At 42.5% G+C, this 19,484-nt stretch overlaps 2 protein-coding genes across 4 annotated transcripts; both read left to right on the top strand.

Annotated features, from left to right (window-relative positions):
- Positions 1–1,720: 1,720 nt before the first annotated feature.
- On the top strand, positions 1,721–5,255 carry LOC136444819 (uncharacterized). 2 transcript variants are annotated; one of them, XM_066442562.1, is made up of 3 exons: positions 1,721–1,961; positions 2,962–3,101; positions 3,771–5,255. In XM_066442562.1, the coding sequence occupies exons 2-3, from the start codon at positions 2,978–2,980 to the stop codon at positions 4,601–4,603; spliced, it is 957 nt and encodes a 318-aa protein (XP_066298659.1). In that variant the 5' UTR covers positions 1,721–1,961; positions 2,962–2,977; the 3' UTR covers positions 4,604–5,255. The 2 variants fall into 2 exon arrangements, with proteins under 2 accessions (XP_066298659.1, XP_066298660.1); XM_066442563.1 differs by lacking the exon at positions 1,721–1,961 and adding an exon at positions 2,061–2,339.
- A 4,516-nt stretch (positions 5,256–9,771) lies between these two features.
- On the top strand, positions 9,772–18,437 carry LOC136444441 (complement component C8 alpha chain-like). Of its 2 annotated transcripts, XM_066441986.1 has the most exons (15): positions 9,772–9,868; positions 10,851–11,016; positions 11,437–11,617; positions 12,182–12,326; positions 13,030–13,174; positions 13,385–13,523; positions 13,835–14,048; positions 14,447–14,564; positions 14,782–14,885; positions 15,085–15,207; positions 15,401–15,558; positions 15,998–16,223; positions 16,535–16,714; positions 17,016–17,180; positions 17,722–18,437. In XM_066441986.1, the coding sequence occupies exons 2-15, from the start codon at positions 10,853–10,855 to the stop codon at positions 18,321–18,323; spliced, it is 2,664 nt and encodes an 887-aa protein (XP_066298083.1). In that variant the 5' UTR covers positions 9,772–9,868; positions 10,851–10,852; the 3' UTR covers positions 18,324–18,437. The 2 variants fall into 2 exon arrangements, with proteins under 2 accessions (XP_066298083.1, XP_066298084.1); XM_066441987.1 differs by lacking the exons at positions 9,772–9,868; positions 10,851–11,016; positions 11,437–11,617; positions 12,182–12,326 and adding an exon at positions 12,777–12,862.
- Positions 18,438–19,484: the final 1,047 nt, after the last annotated feature.

Raw genomic sequence — 19,484 nt, forward strand, 5'->3', positions numbered from 1 at the left:
GCCGGATACATGGTTCCATCAAACAATATTATGTAATTTCTAAGAGAATGATTGCTAAAAAGCTATTGCGAAATGCTGGGATCTAATGTAGACAACACAACGGGGAAACGGTACCAGGGAAGCTGGGTTGTAGTGATATTTGCACCAGACGTGTATTGTTGAGGGGAATTTTATTTGTAGAATGGGTTTAAGTATTTAAAGGAATGAGTACTACGTAGTTTACAATTTGATGGGTAAGATCTGTGAAGATAAAAACTGCTTCGAGTTACTATTATACATTTGTCTTAGAGCAGAATTAAACTGGAATATAAAGAATACAATTCTATGTGATATTGTCAACCCGACTTGTGATTTCTGTTCATCTCTTTCTTGTGAGGTTATCATAGAATAAGAAAAAAATGAACCATTTCATGTGGCATAGCAGATAATATATGAACGCTCGATTGGTGGATTTTTACTGTTGATTATCCTCTGTGTAACAAAATTTGGCTACAGTTATTGTCTGCATTCTGTTAAAGCCCTGTTACTATTGCCTAATAATATGTATAGTACTATGGACGTTCTTACCTCAATAGATAGAGGCTTGAAATGTACTAAATATCAATTTGACAAACCTCCGCAAGGCGTCTCTTTTGCAAACTGCGCGTATATATTACGCATACTGGGCCATGGTCTCTATTCTCTAGCAAACTCATTATCTCCATGAAAAATGGAGATATAGTTTTGGGTGTGTCTGTGTGTGTGTTTGTTTGTCTGTTTGTGTTTCCGTACTACTGTAGTCACCATAACTCAGGAACCTCTTGATGGATTACGATGATATTTGGTATGTGGGCAGGTGTTGTGAAGCCGAAGTTAAAGGTCGATTTTGGGCTCCATGGTATGTGACCTTGGTACTGGAGCAAAACTTCCATTTTTGTATCTTTTGACCTGGACGTGCTATGGTCTTGATTTTCGGGTGGCTGATAGCTTGTGATGTAATAAAGAAGTAATGTAGGTTTGGGCCCCCTAGCAGCTTGCTCTGGAACTGCAGGGACGTTATTCTGAACATCGTCTAGGGAGAATAACGGAACAAAGGAACGACAGATTTCTATGGTATTTAGTATGCAGGTAGCTTAGACAGAGATGTAGATAATGATGTGCAAATTATGCTAATTGGGACTTAATTTGCATAACTAATAAGGGAAATCTATATTTGCAGTGTTTTCCATTATAAGACTCAAATGCATGTAACATATGTAGTTTATGGCAAGTATGACATCAACAGATACCAATTATGCAAATAAATTCCTAATTTGCATGATAAAAGCAAAAGCACCATAATTCATCTGAGTGGAAAATGATAGGACTGTCAATATTGCAACATGTATAAGTTAGACAAAGGTGTTTATGACCAAGCATATATCATGTAAATGTGTACGTCGTTTGCATAAACAGGATAGTTCATGGAGATATGAGGTCTACGAACTCTTGTTTACATGGTTACGGTGCAGGAAAGCGGAAATATGTACACAAATGAAAACACTGCTTCTTCATCTTCATAAAATTTACTTCCTGTGGCCCAAGCCTGAAATAACTCCATCTGTCTAAAAACTAGACACGCATGCCTCTTTATCTTAGAAATAGAAAACCCTACCCCCATTTAGAACTATAAGAAATTATGTGTAACCGAGAATACTGCAGGCGTTTCAACTGGTTTTATAGAGTATGATTATGTATGTATGTATGCAAGTGGGGCAGACCGTTTAAACATCTGGGAACTGCCTCGTGTATCTGACACTCATACCAGATCATACCATAGCGCAAGAAGTCGTGAATCGAGGACACGCATACAATATCACATTCCCAGGGCTTACAGTAGCTTCCATCGAACGAGTGAACTCAACATCAACAACCAGTGTTGCCATCGTCAGTCCGAGAGTTGTCGTCGAAGCTGAAGGATCCTAAAGAGTTACAGCATTACGGTAAGACAATTTTTTTTATTTTGGCGTAGCAGATAGGATAGATGACGTATTGTATTCAGACCAGATGTTGATGGCACTCAGGTCACCACTTCCCGTCTATGTACAATGTAGTCTCCAGCCAGCCCCCGACGTTGATCCGCAGCATATTCCAAGATTTCTGCGGCCCTAACGCTGGCTAGATGTATAATTTGAGTATACGCAGTCTTACCCTGGAATCCAGAGCACTTGTACCGGCTCGCGCCGCCGAGCTTTCCCCGGGCCTACCCTTCCGCTGGCCCCGAAAACCTCCCCCGGGCCCCACTCTACGCTAGCCCACCAGCTCCGCCAGCCGTTCGGGCCGGTACAAGTGCTCTGGATTCCAGGGTAACGCAGTCTACGGTACGTGGGAATGTGACTAGAACCCTCCCCCTAATCAGAGGATTTGAGACCAGCTTGTAACACTAAGCCACGCCCAGTCATGATGATTGTGTAGCCAAAGGCGGAGCAGAAAACTGGTGTTGTTGTTTAGCTAAGCGTGAAAAGTTGTTTACTGCCGACCTAACCGTTAGATAATTTCCTGGGCACTTGCATACTACCAGCTTGAGTTTGAGTACTGTAGTATTAAATGCCAATATACACATGACAATGCTAAATTTCAGCAGTTATTCAAGCAACGGCTATCATAACACATGTAATAAGACAACAAGGAGAAATATCATGCAGCTGCGATGAAAACTTGTCTTGTGTACTGAGAAGAATATGATTGATTATACTCCATGAACTACTTGTAGTCCTTGAACACAGCCCAGGAACAACACAGCACATACATCTGCTCTCCAGTGTGCATATGGTTTACTTCTACTGAAAAAATGATCGGATGGAACCATTCTAATTCCTATGGCAAAGCTTGGGTACAAATACTCCTGAAGTCGTGCAAGTTTGTTCAAGACCCTCGTGCAAGGGCAGTGGAATCTCTCGCACTTGTATCAATACTGACCACACACCTTTTGATGTACCTCAGATACGTCACAGTAACCATGGAGACAGGAAAGTCCGGATTCAAGCACCAGCCGGCTAAGATCGCCATGATCGTGGGCGCCTGGCTCACCTTCATCGTCATGGTCACGTTCAACGCCATATCAGCCAGCGGAACCAACAAAGGTACACATGCGTCACAACCAATCAATCAATCAATCAATCAATCAATCAATCAATCAATCGCCATGATATTGGGACTTAAATGCTGTAATTTGTATATCTTTTTTCTCTTATCTGACCCTTACCTCTTCCCTCATGACCTCAATAAAAAGCGGCCTACATTCATCTCCAAGCAGATCTAACGGGAAACTTCTTCTGCCAGTAGTTGGATACGGTCTCTGCAACCGTTAGATCTGCTTAGAGATTAGGCCTACATATGTCGATTTGAGCTTCTTATGAATAAACAAAGGTTCAAACAAACAAGCAAGTCAACCAAACAATGTACAAGCTAAAATCAAGTCAGCTTGGCAGTACAATACTGAAATGTAGTATAGTACTGAATTGCTTTGATTACCGCAAGTTTTCCGGGACTTCGAATTCTCTACTCCTCGTTGCGCGCACATACGACTGGCAGGTCTGGAGATACTCAGAACCTCAGAACTCCGATCCGATCACTGACTTGTCATTTACGTACTGGTCTCATATACGAGGGCTCGTAGGAGTAAAGGATCCCCTGAAAACTAACTAGGATGGGTTTTTTTCTAGCGTGCAAATGAAGACCTGAATCTATGCTTTCCCATTAACAGGATTAACCTGTCCTGACACCATTTCCTCGTTTTGTTCCACCCGTAGATCTCTTCAACAGCACCCAGCGTGAGATATCCGACAAATACTACAACGACCTGGTTCCGGCTCCCTGGACATTCTCCATCTGGGGGTTCATCTACACCTGGAACGTGCTGTGGCTCCTCTACGTCACAAGCACCATCTTCCGCAAGACTGAGGAAGGCTACGTGTACATCGTGTCCGACCTGCTGCCCTGGTACTTCTTCGCCGCCTGGTACCTCAACAACATCTGCAACATCGCCTGGCTCTTCGTTTTCGATGGTGAATATCTCGTAGCTTCTGCCTGCGTCATTGCTCTCATTCCCTTCACTCTCTATGTCTGCCTGTTCGCTTCCTATCGTCAGGTGGACAAACGCGGCGTGTGGCTGACGGAGAACCTTCCGTGGGACCTGTGGCTCACCCGCGCGTTTGTCCACAACGGCCTAGCCATCTATGCCACCTGGACAACCATCGCTACCCTCCTCAACCTCGGCATCGCTCTCATCCATACCGGCGGCTTCGACAACTCTGACGTCGTCACCGGTTTACTCGCTGTCCTTCTGGTCGAAGTTTTCGTCTGGTATGTCCTTGAGAACTTCGTCCTTGACCGCTACTGTCGCTACAACTTGATCGTCTGGGTTGTGGTGATCGTGGCTCTCACAGGCAGCCTGGTGAAACACTGGGGTCCTCAGAAGCGGAACAGCATCTTTACCGCTATCCTTATAGGCTTGACCGCTTTCCTGTACGTTATCCGCCTCTGTCTTGTTGTGTACCGCCACCTCAATAAGCCTCTGTATAAGATGTTTGTTCTACCGACTTCAGAAGAGGTTAAGAATAGCGGCACCTTTAACATGGCTTAGGTTTACTTGTCCAATTTTCAATGCTGGCAAGAAGTCTTTTTAAGAACTGTTTTTATCTTCTCATCTTTCCCGAATCTAACTTCAGGTGATATAATCCGAAAGGGGTGACCTGTGTTAAAAACTTTAATGACTTGAGATCGAGAAAGATTTAGGAAAGTGACAAGACATTTCATTGGACGGTGCCTTTCGTTTTATAGGAAAGTTACATGCTTTAGTTCGTCTAATTTCCTTCTACACCTTTATCAACAAGATTAATACAATATTAACATGTGTTAATTACCTGGCATTCTTTGTATACACGTGCTTGACAGAATGTTGTCGCTAGCCTAAAGAATGGCCTAAATCATCTACATAAACAATTTTTACAATCTTTAATGATTTCATAGTATGTGGACTTACATGTATAATCTTCCCATGGATTTATCTTCCCAGTATATTTATCTTCCTAGTGTATTTCATAATCTTGTCATTTTACGTTAAGTTTTCCAATTATCTAGCTCTCTATATACACATTGTAAAAAAAAAAAATATATATATATATATATAAGGTGCATTAGTTTGTATCAATGTATTTCAGTAGATAACGCAAGCTTCAGTTGGTACTTTTTGTATTGAAGTTCGGCAATAAACATTGAGTTCCATGTATATCATTTGACTGCGTGCTGGGTTTTATTCTTCAATACTAGTACACTACTTAATGCCACAGTGTCAAGATACAATCAAAAGAAAGATAGGGATGTCGTTTTTTACACGGTATTGTACATCAGTTTTGAAAAAGACTCTTGATATTACCCAGCTATATTGCTGTACTTTGATGATAAACATCGATAACAAATCCCCAGGGCACTATATCAGTATCACTCCATAACAAACTCAACAAGCAAACGACATAAGTTCAGTGTATGTATTGAGATCTGCATATGAGTATACAAAGAAACATACTGATAGAGAAATACACAGGGATTTGCAATTGCATGCTAGTGCGACAAATGATATATAAAAGTGGGATCATTCATCTTCCACTGTCTCGAAAAAAGAAGCCGAACCCAGTAAGTTAGAACTTAGTGTCAGTAGTTAAGACTAGAGTAGGCATATGTTATATTTATATTCCCCTTCCAGTGGGAAGGGGGATATACTGTTTTTGCTTGCCTGTTCTTCTTCTTCTTCTTCTTCTTCTTTCTTCTTCTTCTTCTTCTTCTGCCAAAAACCAAGTAGATGTGTGGTGGTAGCTGTACTAATGGTATTGCAGAAAGTTATATGTACCTTATGTTACATGGTACGGATGTTATATTTGAGATGTAGGTACCTATAGGAAAGGTGAATACACCTGACAATGAATTATGCTAATGAGGACCTAATTTGCATAATTTATGCAGAAACTTGTATTTCCCTTACCGTAAAAGCTGCAGATGTCATCTTTGAGATGTAGGTACCTTTAGGAAAGGTGAACACACCTGGACATGAATTATGCTAATGAGGAGCTCATTTGCATAATTTATGCATAAACTTGTATTTCCCTTACCATAAAAGCTGCATATGTCATATTTGGTATGTAGGTACCTTTAGGAAAGGTGAACACACCTGACCATGAATTATGCTAATGAGGACCTCATTTGCATAATTTATGCATAAACTTGTATTTCCCCTACCGTAAAAGCTGCGAATGTCATATTTGAGATGTAGGTACCTTTAGGAAAGGTGAACACACCTGGCAATGAATTATGCTAATGAGAACCTCATTTGCATAATTTATGCATAAACTTGCATTTCCCTTACCATAAAAGCTGCGGATGTCATCTTTAAGATATAGGTACCTTTAGGAAAGGTGGATAAACCTGGACATGAATTATGCTAATGAGGACCTCATTTGCATAATTTATGCAGAAACTTGTTTTTCCCTTACCGTAAGAGCTGCAGATGTCATACTTGAGATGTAGGTACTTTTAGGAAAGGTGAACACACCTGGCCATGAATTATGCTAATGAGGACCTCATTTGCATAATTTATTCATAAACTTGTATTTCCCCTACCGTAAAAGCTACGGATGTCATATCTGTGATGTAGTTACCATTAGGCAAGTTCAGAAAATCTGGCCATGAATTATGTTAATGAGGGCCTCGTTTGCATAATTTATGCATAAACTTGAATTTTCCTTACCGTAAAAGCTACGGATGTCATATTTGAGTTGTAGGTACCTTTAGGAAAGGTGAATACACCTGACCATAAATTATGCTAATGCAGACCTCTCTTGCATAATTTATGCAGACACTTCATAATACCCTTACAGTCAATGCTAAGGATGTCATATTTGAGGTGTAGGTAATGGGAGGGGAATATCCTGCATTTTCCTGAAAATGTTGCCATTCTAGTGTTCATTATTGTCTGTCCGTCCACTCCGTGCTACATGTACATGTACATGTACATGTACATGTACATGTACATGTACATGTACATGTACATGTACATGTACATGTACATGTACATGTACATGTACATGTACATGTACATGTACATGTACATGTACTTGCAATTAGCCTACGGGCAGGAATTTGCAATATACTTTCTATAAAGCTGTATGCATATTTGTCAAAATCTGTCCTTTCAGATGTACATAGGTCTTATACATTTACTTTCTCATTTCAATTGCAACAAAGTAATATATGAGTAAAAACTCTGTCATTCTATTTAGACAAAAATCTGGAGTATGTACATTTTATCAATTACAATTGCAACACATTTATACAATGAAAACCAACATAGCACAGCTGATATCAGTTCAGTACAAACCACAGGCAAAGAAAGTCACATGTACCAAGTTGGCTACGCTGCATTTGTACAAGATATGCTAACAACCGGTAACCACACGTACGACTGTCAGGTCAAAGTTCATGGACACGGACTGTGTACATAGGGTGTACTCAGGGTCAACACACAAAGAAAACCACTAACACAGAATCTTAACCGGTCAGTAGTCTTTAAAGATTAAAGACTGCTGATCAGTTCCTCGGGGAGGGGTGTGGAGTTAGGCTTTAGGTTTCACAAGGTTTCACATTCTTTAACATTCAATGGACAATTCTACTGTCAACAGGTAATAGAAATTCATCTGTCAGAATACCCGAATCAGCCACATTGATACTACTAATTGAAAGCAGATTTGTTAAACTTCCCATGTAGAAGCTGCACGGTTGAAAACACATTGTTGCTACTGACGAGAGGTCACATTACCGTGACTACGGTTCAACAGCTGACTGATGAGGAAGTCACGAAAATAGTTGAAAGTCAAAACTCATTAGTCTGTATGATTTGATATCCGGGGAGTCCCCGGGTTTCAGGATTTTGGTGGGGGTGGGTCATGAGAAATGTGCCGGAAGCCAGCGGCATTGTGTTGAGAGCTTCGCCGTTGGAGGGTAATTTCTGAGACCAACGGCTAGAATTTACAAGCAATATCAGTAATGAGTAACTACGCACGCGCGCGCACACACACATACACACACACAAAACTTAACAACGACCGATTAGGCCCATCCAGTTGTTTGTTCCTCAGAAAGAACAAATGTAAATATTTACCCGTCGCGGCACAAGACGTTCTACATGTTGCTTTAGGTTATGCAGTGATTTCCTTGCCGGGGGTATTCTGGAAAACACCTGACGTTAACGGCAAACAACGCTAGTCGGGAAGGCGCAGTCGTTCTGGTGACGTTTAACAATAACATTCTCTGTCCGCAAGAAATTGTTCGACATTTTTTAGAAATCTCAGAAATGGGTGTAAAATGACGTTTTAACAACTTCACATGTACGGAATTGTTCCAAATCTTAACGCCTTACCTACACTTATTACTATAAATATCCATCCCTTGATCTGAACCTTGAAATTAATCTGACAAATAACATCTAAAACTCGCAGTCAGTTTTATGTATATATGTTTAGCTGAAAGCCAAGGCCTCACATCCCAACCTCAAAACAAGTACTAGTCGTATCTTATGTTTACTTGTCGCCTTTTTGGATCTAATTAATCACTCCAGGTTTTTAACATGTTCTGATTCCCGACATTTGGCATGGGAAGGGTTTCGGTGATAACCGGAAACCTGATACGAGTGTTGACGTGACTTCCCGTGAAGTTCCGTGAAGTTTCGCACGTTCACCGGCCAGTCAGCACATCCACGCGCAAGGCATGCCGGGTAATACACAGGACATTATGTAACAACGTTACAACGAGTTCGTTTAATACATTGCTACTTTTTTTCTTGTCACAATTGTTAATGTGTAGTCCACGTATGTCTTACCTACCCTTGTCTGTTCTGTAGGGTCTAGTCAATACAATTCAAGAAAACCCCCTGAGATAGTAATGGTTCGTCCCCAGCCAAACGTTCAATGTCACGTTTAATAGTACAGCGGGTTAAAGACCTGTAGGTTAACAACAACGAGATAGGTACTACCTGGCCTAGTCCATTTTGAACAGTTCGATGCTTGCATTAAACGATCGTTTTACCGAACATCTTAGCCCTCAGTATTCAAAGTATTCAAACGTATTCAAACGTATTACATGTATTCCATATTCACAATTGATGGATCCATTGCTAGCCTCGGCACCAGACCTTCCTAGGGGGTGCGAATCGTAGAATCGGCAAAATGGGGGATATTGGCAAGTCAGTCCGCGGTAAGGTTAACATTTCCCCCCCTCCAGAGACTACCAGGCCTGTGGTGACCAAACTCGGCCCATGGCAAATTATTCAATAATAGCTTTCGTGATCTTTCATTGACAGCATAGTTAGTCTGGTCAAGGAGGTTAAATATCCTATTTTAACCTCCTTGGTCTGGTCGAGACTGATCCGAGGCCACCACAGTTGAAATCTCCACAGTTTCTAACGAGACTCAGTACGAGACCCCATACATATGCACGTTCAAACAATCTCCCGACATTAGTCTTCGCCATGCAAAGTGTGATAATCACTGACAGTGTTGACAAGAAGGATTTACATACACTAATCCGTCAACTCAGCGATTTATCTGAGAGAAATCTTGGGGATCCCCAAACCCAAGCATTCTCAGAAGGCCGGGAATCTTGGAATCGCCCCCTGCGTACCGTCCCAGTAGGGCAGCGTGGTCACATGACGTAACTTCCGGTGTAGCGGGTATTAAGAGACCGCGCCAAGGCGCCTCAGTCAGCCTGAGTGTTCCCTGCCGTCGGACAGACTTCAAGATCGCGATACAGAAGAACTTTTCTTCTTCATACCTGGCTTCACTGATCTTCAGACGATTTTAAGGTAAGTCAGCGTCTTTTATTGATAAAAGCGGATTATTTTAGTTAATCAAACTGTGGTCCTCTATTTAAGTTGATTTGACCCACTTCTAGCACCTCTAAGACTCAACCAATATTCGGGTGGGTGGTTGTTTTTTGGTACCCATAGATATGGGCTATCCTGTGAGGTCTTCTTAGATGCTTAATCCATTTATCGTATAGATATGATTTTTAGACGAAAATCCGCCGTTTTGTTTAAGTAACCGGGACGCACTGCGACATTTAGACTGGCCCCTGCTATTAGAGCATAAATCAGGTTTTGAATATTTTACCTATCTTGCGAGTGGCCACAGACTGATCTGCAGTAATAATACAGAACGAAACATTCAATTGTTTATAACTGACTAGGTGTGATCGGGCGATTCTGCTGTGTTGTTTGTTTGGAGGCCAGTTCACTTGTAAAAGCTTGACGATGCACAAAGTCCAGTTTTGGCGTCTCGCCGTCGCCACCAGTGCGCATTGTTTCTCTAACGTTTAAGAAATTCTCGTGAGTCGAAACTGTCTTGGAACAAATAAAGTCACGCACACCGTGGGCTTTGGATTCAACTGGGAATTTTTAATGTTTTCTGCCCACTTCTTGCTTCCGGTCCGCTTCGGGTTAAAGTAGAGTCACAGAGAAGTTTTTCCTCATGGTGATCTACTTACGAGGACACCAGGAAATGGAGTAAAGGTCAAACTTAGATTGTCGATAGGGAAGCAATTGAATATGCGACCAGTCCATGAGACAGGAGACAATAGATACGTTTGGGAAAACAAGTCGCATTGTTTGGATGACTTCCAAGATGATCGTGAAACCCCAAGTTGACAGAAGGAACCAGTTACTTGCGGGGATCAGCACTGAAAACCATTGTTATACAGAATACTTAGTTATAACGCTAGATGTTGTACAATAACTACTTATACAGCAAGCTCTTAAAAATGTAATGACACATTTTTGTTTCCTGTAGACATGAGGTGCATGTTTCGCCTGCTGGTGTTGGCGGCGGTGGTCGCGGTCCTGACCGTGCCGTCTGACGGCTGGCGGCGGCGCAGAAGGAGACGCGCCCCGCCACCACCTCCTCCACCCGTCCACTGCCAAGTAGGGGGGTGGTCTCCCTGGTCAACATGTTCCAGGTAAGTCAGTGATTTTTTTGGCGACTTCTCAGGGGCGGAGACACTTTTAGAAATTCAAGTTAAACTTTGTAAGGCGCGTGTTTTGACATTAAGCCAAATAGTACGCGGTTATACTTAAGGTCATAGCAATCATATGTCGTTTCTTTGCAAGTTGGCAAATCTTGTCGTTGTTCTTATTATTGTTTTCTATTGCTATTGCTATTTAGAAATTAACACCGCTTATGGAATACTTGAAATTTTTACATTTGCTAGATATTGTTGATTCCACTTTGGTATGTCGGTGAATGAATGAATGAATTTATGAACGAATTTATGAATGAATGAATGAATACATGGATGAATGTCGGAAAAAAATTGATGAGTCAATAACGAATAAAAATGAATAATTTTATGATGTTATGTGATATGGTGTTTATCCAGGTCGTGTCAGGGCGGTACCCAGGCCCGAACCCGTGCCATTACCCGTCATCCCGCGTACGGCGGAAGGGCGTGTCCCACTCTCCGCCAATCACGGGCCTGCAACCTGCAGACATGTCCCATCGACTGCATTGTGGGCACGTTCGGGAACTGGACACGCTGCGACCCCTGTGAGAGGAAGGAGGTACGGATATCTTTTTTTCCATTCCTACTCTTGTTGTTCTCATTTCAATATTGGTGGAAAGATTGGCTGAAAAATATTTCTAACAACTTTGCTATAATAAAATATCTATAGTTAGAACTAATAGCGATAATATTTTCACTCAGTACGTGTTTTGAGACATTTATTGAATACAATTCCCTTTATGACTGTGTATAATATTTTCTTATTAGAATGTAGCATAATATTGGATATAGCCCTTATTAATATTATTGTATCTATCATTGTTATATGGGCTGTTTGTACCTGCAATTAGCCCTCAGGCATGTATTTTGCAATAAACTTTGATTTGAGTTTAACTCCTATTTGCTAATTACATTAGGGTCTTGTTATGATCGTCAAAACGTCTCAGACTTTTATCTTTAAGTTTGTCCACTGCACCTGCTAGTCTGTGAAACGCAAACTCCGCTGTCCGGGACTGCAATGCCCCCTCGCCGGCGGGCGTCGGATGTTGGGCGGGCCAAGAGAAACCCCGATTGATATCTCTTTATCGTTTTGACGATGTTTTTCTTCGTTTTCCTTGGACAGGAGCGGGACCGGCTGGTGATCAGGCCCACCCAGTTCAAGGGGCACGGTTGCCCCGCCGACCTGCACGAGACGCGCCCCTGCGTCACCAACGAGCCCTGCCCGCCCAAGGACAGCTGCAGGGAGAACGAGTTCACCTGCCAAAACAGTAAGATTCCTTCATAAACCGTAGTGCGCGCAAAATTAATCGAAGAGGCATGGAAGTCAATAAACTTTAGTAGAGGACCTGGTTGCTTGTTGCCTATTAATAATAATCTTTATTGCATGTTCATTCCCCAGGGGGATAAATACACTGGAGGCCACATGGGGCCATACATGGAGTAGTTGAGAATAGAATAATAGGAATAATGAGAATAACGTTAACATTAATGTCTAATACAATACTAAGCACTATGCTAAATGCCCTACTGTATAACTAGTTTCTAGCGGCTTCTTCTCTCTTTTTAAGACATATGGCGACATAATTACATATTTCTTCTATTACATTAACATCTGTGCATGACATCAAGTATCTAAAAGTATTTTGTTTTGATATTGTCTTACATCTCTTGTCAAGCTGAATTGATTTGAACAATGACTGACGTTCTTTTTCATACAGTACACAGTCTTTTGCGGATAGTGCCCCCTAGGCACACTTTGCGAAAGCGCACAGCGCAAGGCAGAACGATTTCACCTGCCAGAACAGTAAGGGTCCTTCATGAATCGTCATGTGTGTGCGAGATCGATGATTGTAGGAAGTCAAGACACGTTAGTAGCGGTCCTGGCGATTAGCGCCCCCTAGTAACATCTTGTGGAAACGCATAACGCAACCACCTGCTAACTCTCCACCCCTCCTCTCCTCTCCGTTCCAGTGCGGTGCATCCCGCAGCTGCAGACCTGTAATGGTGATAACGACTGTGGAGACTACTCCGACGAGCGGCAGTGTGACCGGATCTTTGACGTGTGTGACGGACAGGACTTCGACGCCATCCCCAACATTGAATTCGCTGGCAGCGGGTGAGTTTCAACGACTTGAAATAGAGTTCTGATGGAGTTCTATGATAGGGACTCTCAAGAAGGATATCCAAAAATAAAGGCAACAAGAGATAGACAGTGTTCTTTGATGAAAATAAATAGCACAAAGCAGCACCATTCTGCATAGTGAAAATGTTATAGAAATGAAAATAGAATTCACCCGTTGCTGACGCATGGTTTCCATGGTAACAGGTACAACATCCTGTCAGGAGAGGTTGCTGGGAAGGTTCTGGAGAACAGACTGTACGGCGGCACGTGTAACACAGTCTACAGCGGAGACCACGGCAAGAGCTTCCGTCTGCCCGAAAACCTGCAGAACTACCGCTTCCAAGTAAGCCTGGCAGTTTATTTGTCGTTCATAGTCACGTACCTATAATTCTATCAATTCATGATGTGGAGAAACGTCTGTACTAACGTCTGTACTAACGTCGGCCTTGCTAAAAATCGTCAATGTCCAAATAGAAATAACGTTAAATGAAGGTGACTTATCATATTGACTAAATCTCGTCATTTTTATAAAAAGAAGTGACCCGGCCTCGTCTACATCTGCCCCATAGCAATAAATTTCTTCTAAGAAAGAAAGGACGTATCAACACACTGCGAAACCTCCTATTTACACGACTTCGTCTTCTTCATCCCTAGGTTCTCGCTGACAACTCCTTCGCGACCACGGCGTACAACAGCGCGGAGGAATACTACCGCGAGACGCGGTCCAACTCCCAGCGGAACGTCAAGGTCGGCGGGTCGGGCAGCTTCTTCGTCATCAAGGCGAGCGGCGGCGTATCGCACAGTCAGTCCCGCATGACTCACGAAGTCATCGAGTCCGCGCAGAAAATAGACTCAAAGTACTTCAAAGGTCAGCAGATAGTGCCTACTGTTTTCTTCTTTCAGAAATTGTACAGTTCTTGGTGGCGAATGTGCTAGATGTTGGCACATCGGCAACCAAATCCAGCGTGTGTGGGGTTTTTTTTGCACATTTTTAATCAGATATTAGCCGAATATGCTCGGTGGGCGTCACTCCACCGCCAGGGAAGGTCGTGTAAAGTGCCTTTCCCAGCAAGGTCACAACGTCGGCGCATGGTGAGCATCGAACCCGGGACCTATTGGTTCTGAGTCCAACGCTCTTACCGTTGTACCACACCGATACCACTGTTTTCCTCTTGCAGCTTATGATTGTTGATTTCCGTCTTTCATTTCTCAAGTCTTTTTCTGTTTGAGTTTCTGAGACTCATATACAATCTGAATCTATTACAGTGATAAACACAGTCGAGCTGGCTCAGTTCAAGATGCGCAGAAGCGATTTGAACCCATCCGACATCTTCCTGCGGCGCATGAAGGACTTGCCTGTGTACTACAACTACCTGGACTACAGGTACAGGGTTCGATTCCCTCGCTTGAAATCAGATTCCTAGCCTACCAGCTTAGTAATAGACCTAACTTGCTGATGCATGCGAAACGCATTCTGATCGAAGTGCTATCATTATGTCCTCTAAACATTAAACATCCAAACAGCAAGTTGCAACGTTTACTCCGTAAATGTGTACCATATATCATCATATATCTGCTTTTTTTCCTTTCACTAATTCTAGCTTCCTTATTGAGGACTTCGGCACGCACTACTTTTCCTCTGGCAGCCTGGGCGGACAGTATGAGTACGTCTACCGGTACAGCAGGGCTGACTTGTCACATTCTGGTGAGTATATGTTACTCCGCACATATACACTAGCGTAGTGTAATAACAACCAAACACTATACGCTCATCACATGTGGCTATTTTCTTTCGCTTAGTCTGAGTATCAGATTAGACAAAGTATATAATAAATCATGTGCGTTCTGTGACAAAAAAAAATTGATTTTATGTATCTAATCTTAAAATCAACGTCATGTTTCAGGTCTTACCGAGGAAGAACAGAAATCGTGTCTGAGCGCCGAAGCTAAGGCCTCATTCTTCAGTTTCTCCGGCAGCAGTAGCGGCAGCAGGTGCAAAGAAAACGCACTTTCCCAGAGGAACAGCGGTAAGAGACCTATATTGTCCATGAAACCTCAGTTCCATCAATTACATCATAATGCATTTGATATATTACACTTATATTCATTTTGCGACAACGAAAATTACCGATAACTATTTGGTATCTTTTTGGACAACGGAAAGTCAGTGCGACGATGATGTAGTACCTTTTTGATCGTGTATTTTGATTATTTCTACAGGAAGTTTCACCCTGTCGGCGTCCGAGTCCTTCTCCCATGTGAAGGGCGGCTCGTCTGAATCCGCCGGCCAGCTGGCCTTCGCTAACGGCCCGAACCCGCAGAAGTACGAGGCGTGGATCCAGGACGTCAAGCGGAACCCCGCCATCATCAGCTATGAGGTACGACTGGTATAGTTTGACACATTGTTATGGTATAGGATGTCTTTATAAGTTACAAATGTAAAAATGCACCAAGCTTCTACGAAAGTGATTATCTCATGATTTGGTGATTTTTAATCATACAGAAGCAAACAAAGCAGATAATGACTTTGCACTTGTAGATTCTTCATAAAACTTAATAGTAAATCTGACAATAGAAAATGATTTACTTAGCTGTCAAGACCATTCATGTTCTTCGACTAAATACACCAAGCGGGAGTCAAGGCATACCCATTTTACTTCGGAGATCACGTCCTTTTCTGAACTCTGAACTGTTAAAACTGTTTGTTGTACGTGTAATGTTAGTCGATAGACTAATAAAATACTCCACCTACTGTAAGTCAAGTCAGCCAAGGTATGGGTACGCTAATGTACTATATACATACTGCTTATTCCTTAGATCACGCCCATCTCTGAACTCTTGGTCGACATCCCGTACGCGGACATCAAGCGCCGTAACATGGAGAAGGCTCTGGTGGAGTACCTGCACTTCTACCACTCCTGCAAGTGTAACTCCTGCCAGAACAACGGACAGGCCATCATGATCGGCACAGAGTGCGTCTGCGTCTGCAAGGCGGGAACCTACGGCATCTCCTGCGAACTGGGGACTCAGGTTGATAACGTCGGTTAGTATTATTCGCAGTATTGTACGGTCTGTACCTTAAAAGCGCTCCTAGCGGCCGGCCTGACGGTTACCGCTCCCTAGGGGGTCATTGACCTAAACACAGGCTATGTACCGTATGTACGCTTGGGTTATTACCTGTACCAAGGACATTATGTCCTTGCCTGTACGTAGTTTGACTATCAACATCATTACACAGACACGATAGCGACAACGGCAGACGGTTCTTTTCTTGTATCATATTTACTCTAAGAATATATTTTTGCATATTTATGATCCTTATCATGGTTTTTCTTGTGTCGTTTGTTTTCTTAGGCACTGCTGTCCACGGGAACTGGGCGTGTTGGGGATCTTGGGCGCCGTGCAGTAAGTCCTGCGGGTCAGGACAGCGGGTCCGCCGCCGAACCTGCACCAACCCTCCCCCCAGGAACAACGGCCAGACCTGCCCCGGACAGGACTCCGAGACAGAGACCTGTAACTCACGGCCATGCCTGAGTAAGTGTTGTGTTTACAGTGATCTTCATGCAGACGGCATATTGTCACTTTTTATTGTCTGATTCAACTTTGTTAAGTATTTACCAGTGTTTTTTTGTTTGTTTACGAGTACATATAACATACATCAGTAAAAAATTACGTTAACTCGTTTTTCAATGTCTATGCACAAAGATAATGTAAATTTTCTCTGAAATAGCTTTCTATACTTTCTACTTTTTATACTTTGTCTACACAACTCACAAAGCGCTACACCGACCATGTGTTGTCAGATTTTCATGTTGGCTCTTGTTTCTGTCCGCAGCGCAATGCCAGCCGGGGTACTACTCCCGTACCGGGTACATGCCGTGTAGGGCGTGCCCTCCCGGCGCCTTCCAGACCCTACCCGGCCAGAAGACGTGCCTAGACTGCCCCCGCGGGAAAACCACCGGCCGCTCAGCTACAGTCCTGTTCGAACACTGTGTTGAAGGTTAATACACCTTTCTCACGTCCACCTAAACCCACTAAACCCTAGACATAATCCCACTAAACCCTTGATAAAGTCAACCCCTGTAGTTTCCATGCAATAAAACCATGCCTCACAGCTCATCTAATCGTTTCAGACCTAAACAAAGTAGTGCCCTCAAAAAATGATTCACTAACATTGATTGGGGATGGGGGGGTGGGGCACATGAGCGCTTTTCCATCAAATTACACGTCTCCTCGTCACCTACAATACCCTTTTCACATCTATTCTAATCTACAATCCCAAACCCTTGCTGAGTTTTTGGAATGATGATTGTTTGAAAAATAATTCTAGTTTCTTCGTAGGCCGTTTCTCAAACTCAATCGTATGTTCGATGAATCACCATACAAAATATTCATACCCTCCAACCCCTCTAATTTCAAACATGACGTGTTTAGATACTTTAGTGAGTAAATTTTCATTTAGAACATTGATAAAACAGGCGCTGTTCCATGACCACAAAGTCACGGACTGGTGAAATAGTGTATTTTCTAACTTTTTGTAGATGAAGAATCAGACGAAACAGACTCGGTCGGCGTCTTCGGTTCGCGTGGTTCCTCTGAACATGCTGGGTCAGCAGCAGGGTCCAGGCCGGGGTCCAGGCCAGGGTCCAGACCAGGGTCCAGGCCAGATAGGACGGGAGGCTTTGGCTCACGAGGCACTAATGCTAGCTATAGTGACGGAGCAAGGGCGGTCTCCGGTGGCTCAGCTGGTAGAGTAGTAGTTGAAACAGACAGAGTTAGGGACACGATTAGGATACCAGTTGAGGTAGATGAAGATGACGATGATCAAACTGAGCCACCATCCGCCAATCCCCGTCGACACCACCACGGAACGTCTTCGGCATCCTCCGGAGGCGGTCGGCACCATGCCGAAGAGGACCCGGAACCTGCCGACGGTGGAACTGATACACCAGATGAGAGAAGTACCGATGCTTTAACGGAGAGTGAATCTGCTGCTGCTGCTACTACTGCTGCTTTACCAGCTCGTCCTGATGCTGAAACGTCATCAACTGATGCTGAAACGTCACCAGCTGATCCTGATGACGTCATTTCAAGTATTCTGGACACCTGGAGAAACAACGATGATGACTACTATGATTATTAGTGACGAGTCCACATTGGACTTTGATAACTACTGCAAAAGGAAGAGTTGTATTACGTATTTACGAATTGAATAGTGAAAATGCAGTATTACTAACTGTCAGCCACCAACGTTATACTTTTTAAAGTATTCTTACGATATGAAATGAAGATTTATCTTTCTCCAAGCAAACTGACATTCTAGTTTAATGACTTTGTTCCATGTTGGTATACTATGCAAAGCTTTTTTTACGTACAAGATTGAAATTTATACAGTATAAATCTAGACAGGGGACTTAGAACTTGTGGTGATTATAAAAAGTGTCTATTTGCCTAAGTGCCACAATGCGATTTATTGCTGCGTGCTTTTTGATATGTTAAGGTTATTTGGACCAGTTGAATATCCTTTAAGGGTTCAAGTAGTGTCTAGACATCATATGTTTGTCGTACAAAAAATGCATTTATCCTAGTTTGTCAAAAACATGCGTGCCTTTTCATTGTACAAGTAAATGATAGATCATTATTGTGCCCTTTCAAATTCTTTATGCCTCATAAGTCATGCGTTTACATAGAAATATCCATTTGTATAGCCCAGCTGCAATGGTTCATGTTTGGTAAAAACTGTTGCTACGTTGATTTCAATTTTTCTAAACAGCCCATGATGGGTTAACGGTGAACTTCAGGGCCATCAGATGTTGATGAATGGTTTATTAAGAAAACTTACACAAACTGACAGTGGCGGTCAAATTCATGACCGAAATAGAGTCAGATTTACACAAGTATCATAATTGACCGACTAGTTAAAATCAGGTGACATATTTAAAATCATCAAACGTTAGATAAAACAGTACATTTAAAAACCGGAATGTAAGACGACAACAAGGGTCCAACAGTGCGTCATTCAGACAAAGCGTACGTGTGCCTTGCGGTACCGGTAGTACATGTACATGTGCAATATTTCTGGCTCTTTTTACAACGATAATACACATACACATATTATTTACATATACATATAATGTCATACAATGTTGATGGCATTGGTTAACATTCCAATGTTATAAATAAACTCTGAAGTAAAGAACCAAATGGTGCATTCAGTGGGTAACGTTTGTTCTGTAATGACAGCCCAAACCTGTTAATCTCTTCTGTCTTTTGTTATATCAAAGTTTATATGACATAAATTAAC

Source organism: Branchiostoma lanceolatum, chromosome 11 (genome assembly GCF_035083965.1).
Source record: "Branchiostoma lanceolatum isolate klBraLanc5 chromosome 11, klBraLanc5.hap2, whole genome shotgun sequence".
Classification (NCBI taxonomy): Eukaryota; Metazoa; Chordata; class Leptocardii; order Amphioxiformes; family Branchiostomatidae; genus Branchiostoma; species Branchiostoma lanceolatum.

What these genes read in the sequence shown, in the direction of transcription:
- LOC136444441 (XM_066441986.1), top strand. Translation starts at nt 10,853, where the DNA reads ATGAGGTGCATGTTTCGCCTGCTGGTGTTGGCGGCGGTGGTCGCGGTC. An exon ending in TGCAGAACTACCGCTTCCAA is followed by an intron (nt 13,524 to 13,834) that starts GTAAGCCTGGCA and finishes CTTCATCCCTAG; the next exon opens with GTTCTCGCTGACAACTCCTT. An exon ending in GTTCGAACACTGTGTTGAAG is followed by an intron (nt 17,181 to 17,721) that starts GTTAATACACCT and finishes AACTTTTTGTAG; the next exon opens with ATGAAGAATCAGACGAAACA.
- LOC136444819 (XM_066442562.1), top strand. Translation starts at nt 2,978, where the DNA reads ATGGAGACAGGAAAGTCCGGATTCAAGCACCAGCCGGCTAAGATCGCC. An exon ending in AGCCAGCGGAACCAACAAAG is followed by an intron (nt 3,102 to 3,770) that starts GTACACATGCGT and finishes TTCCACCCGTAG; the next exon opens with ATCTCTTCAACAGCACCCAG.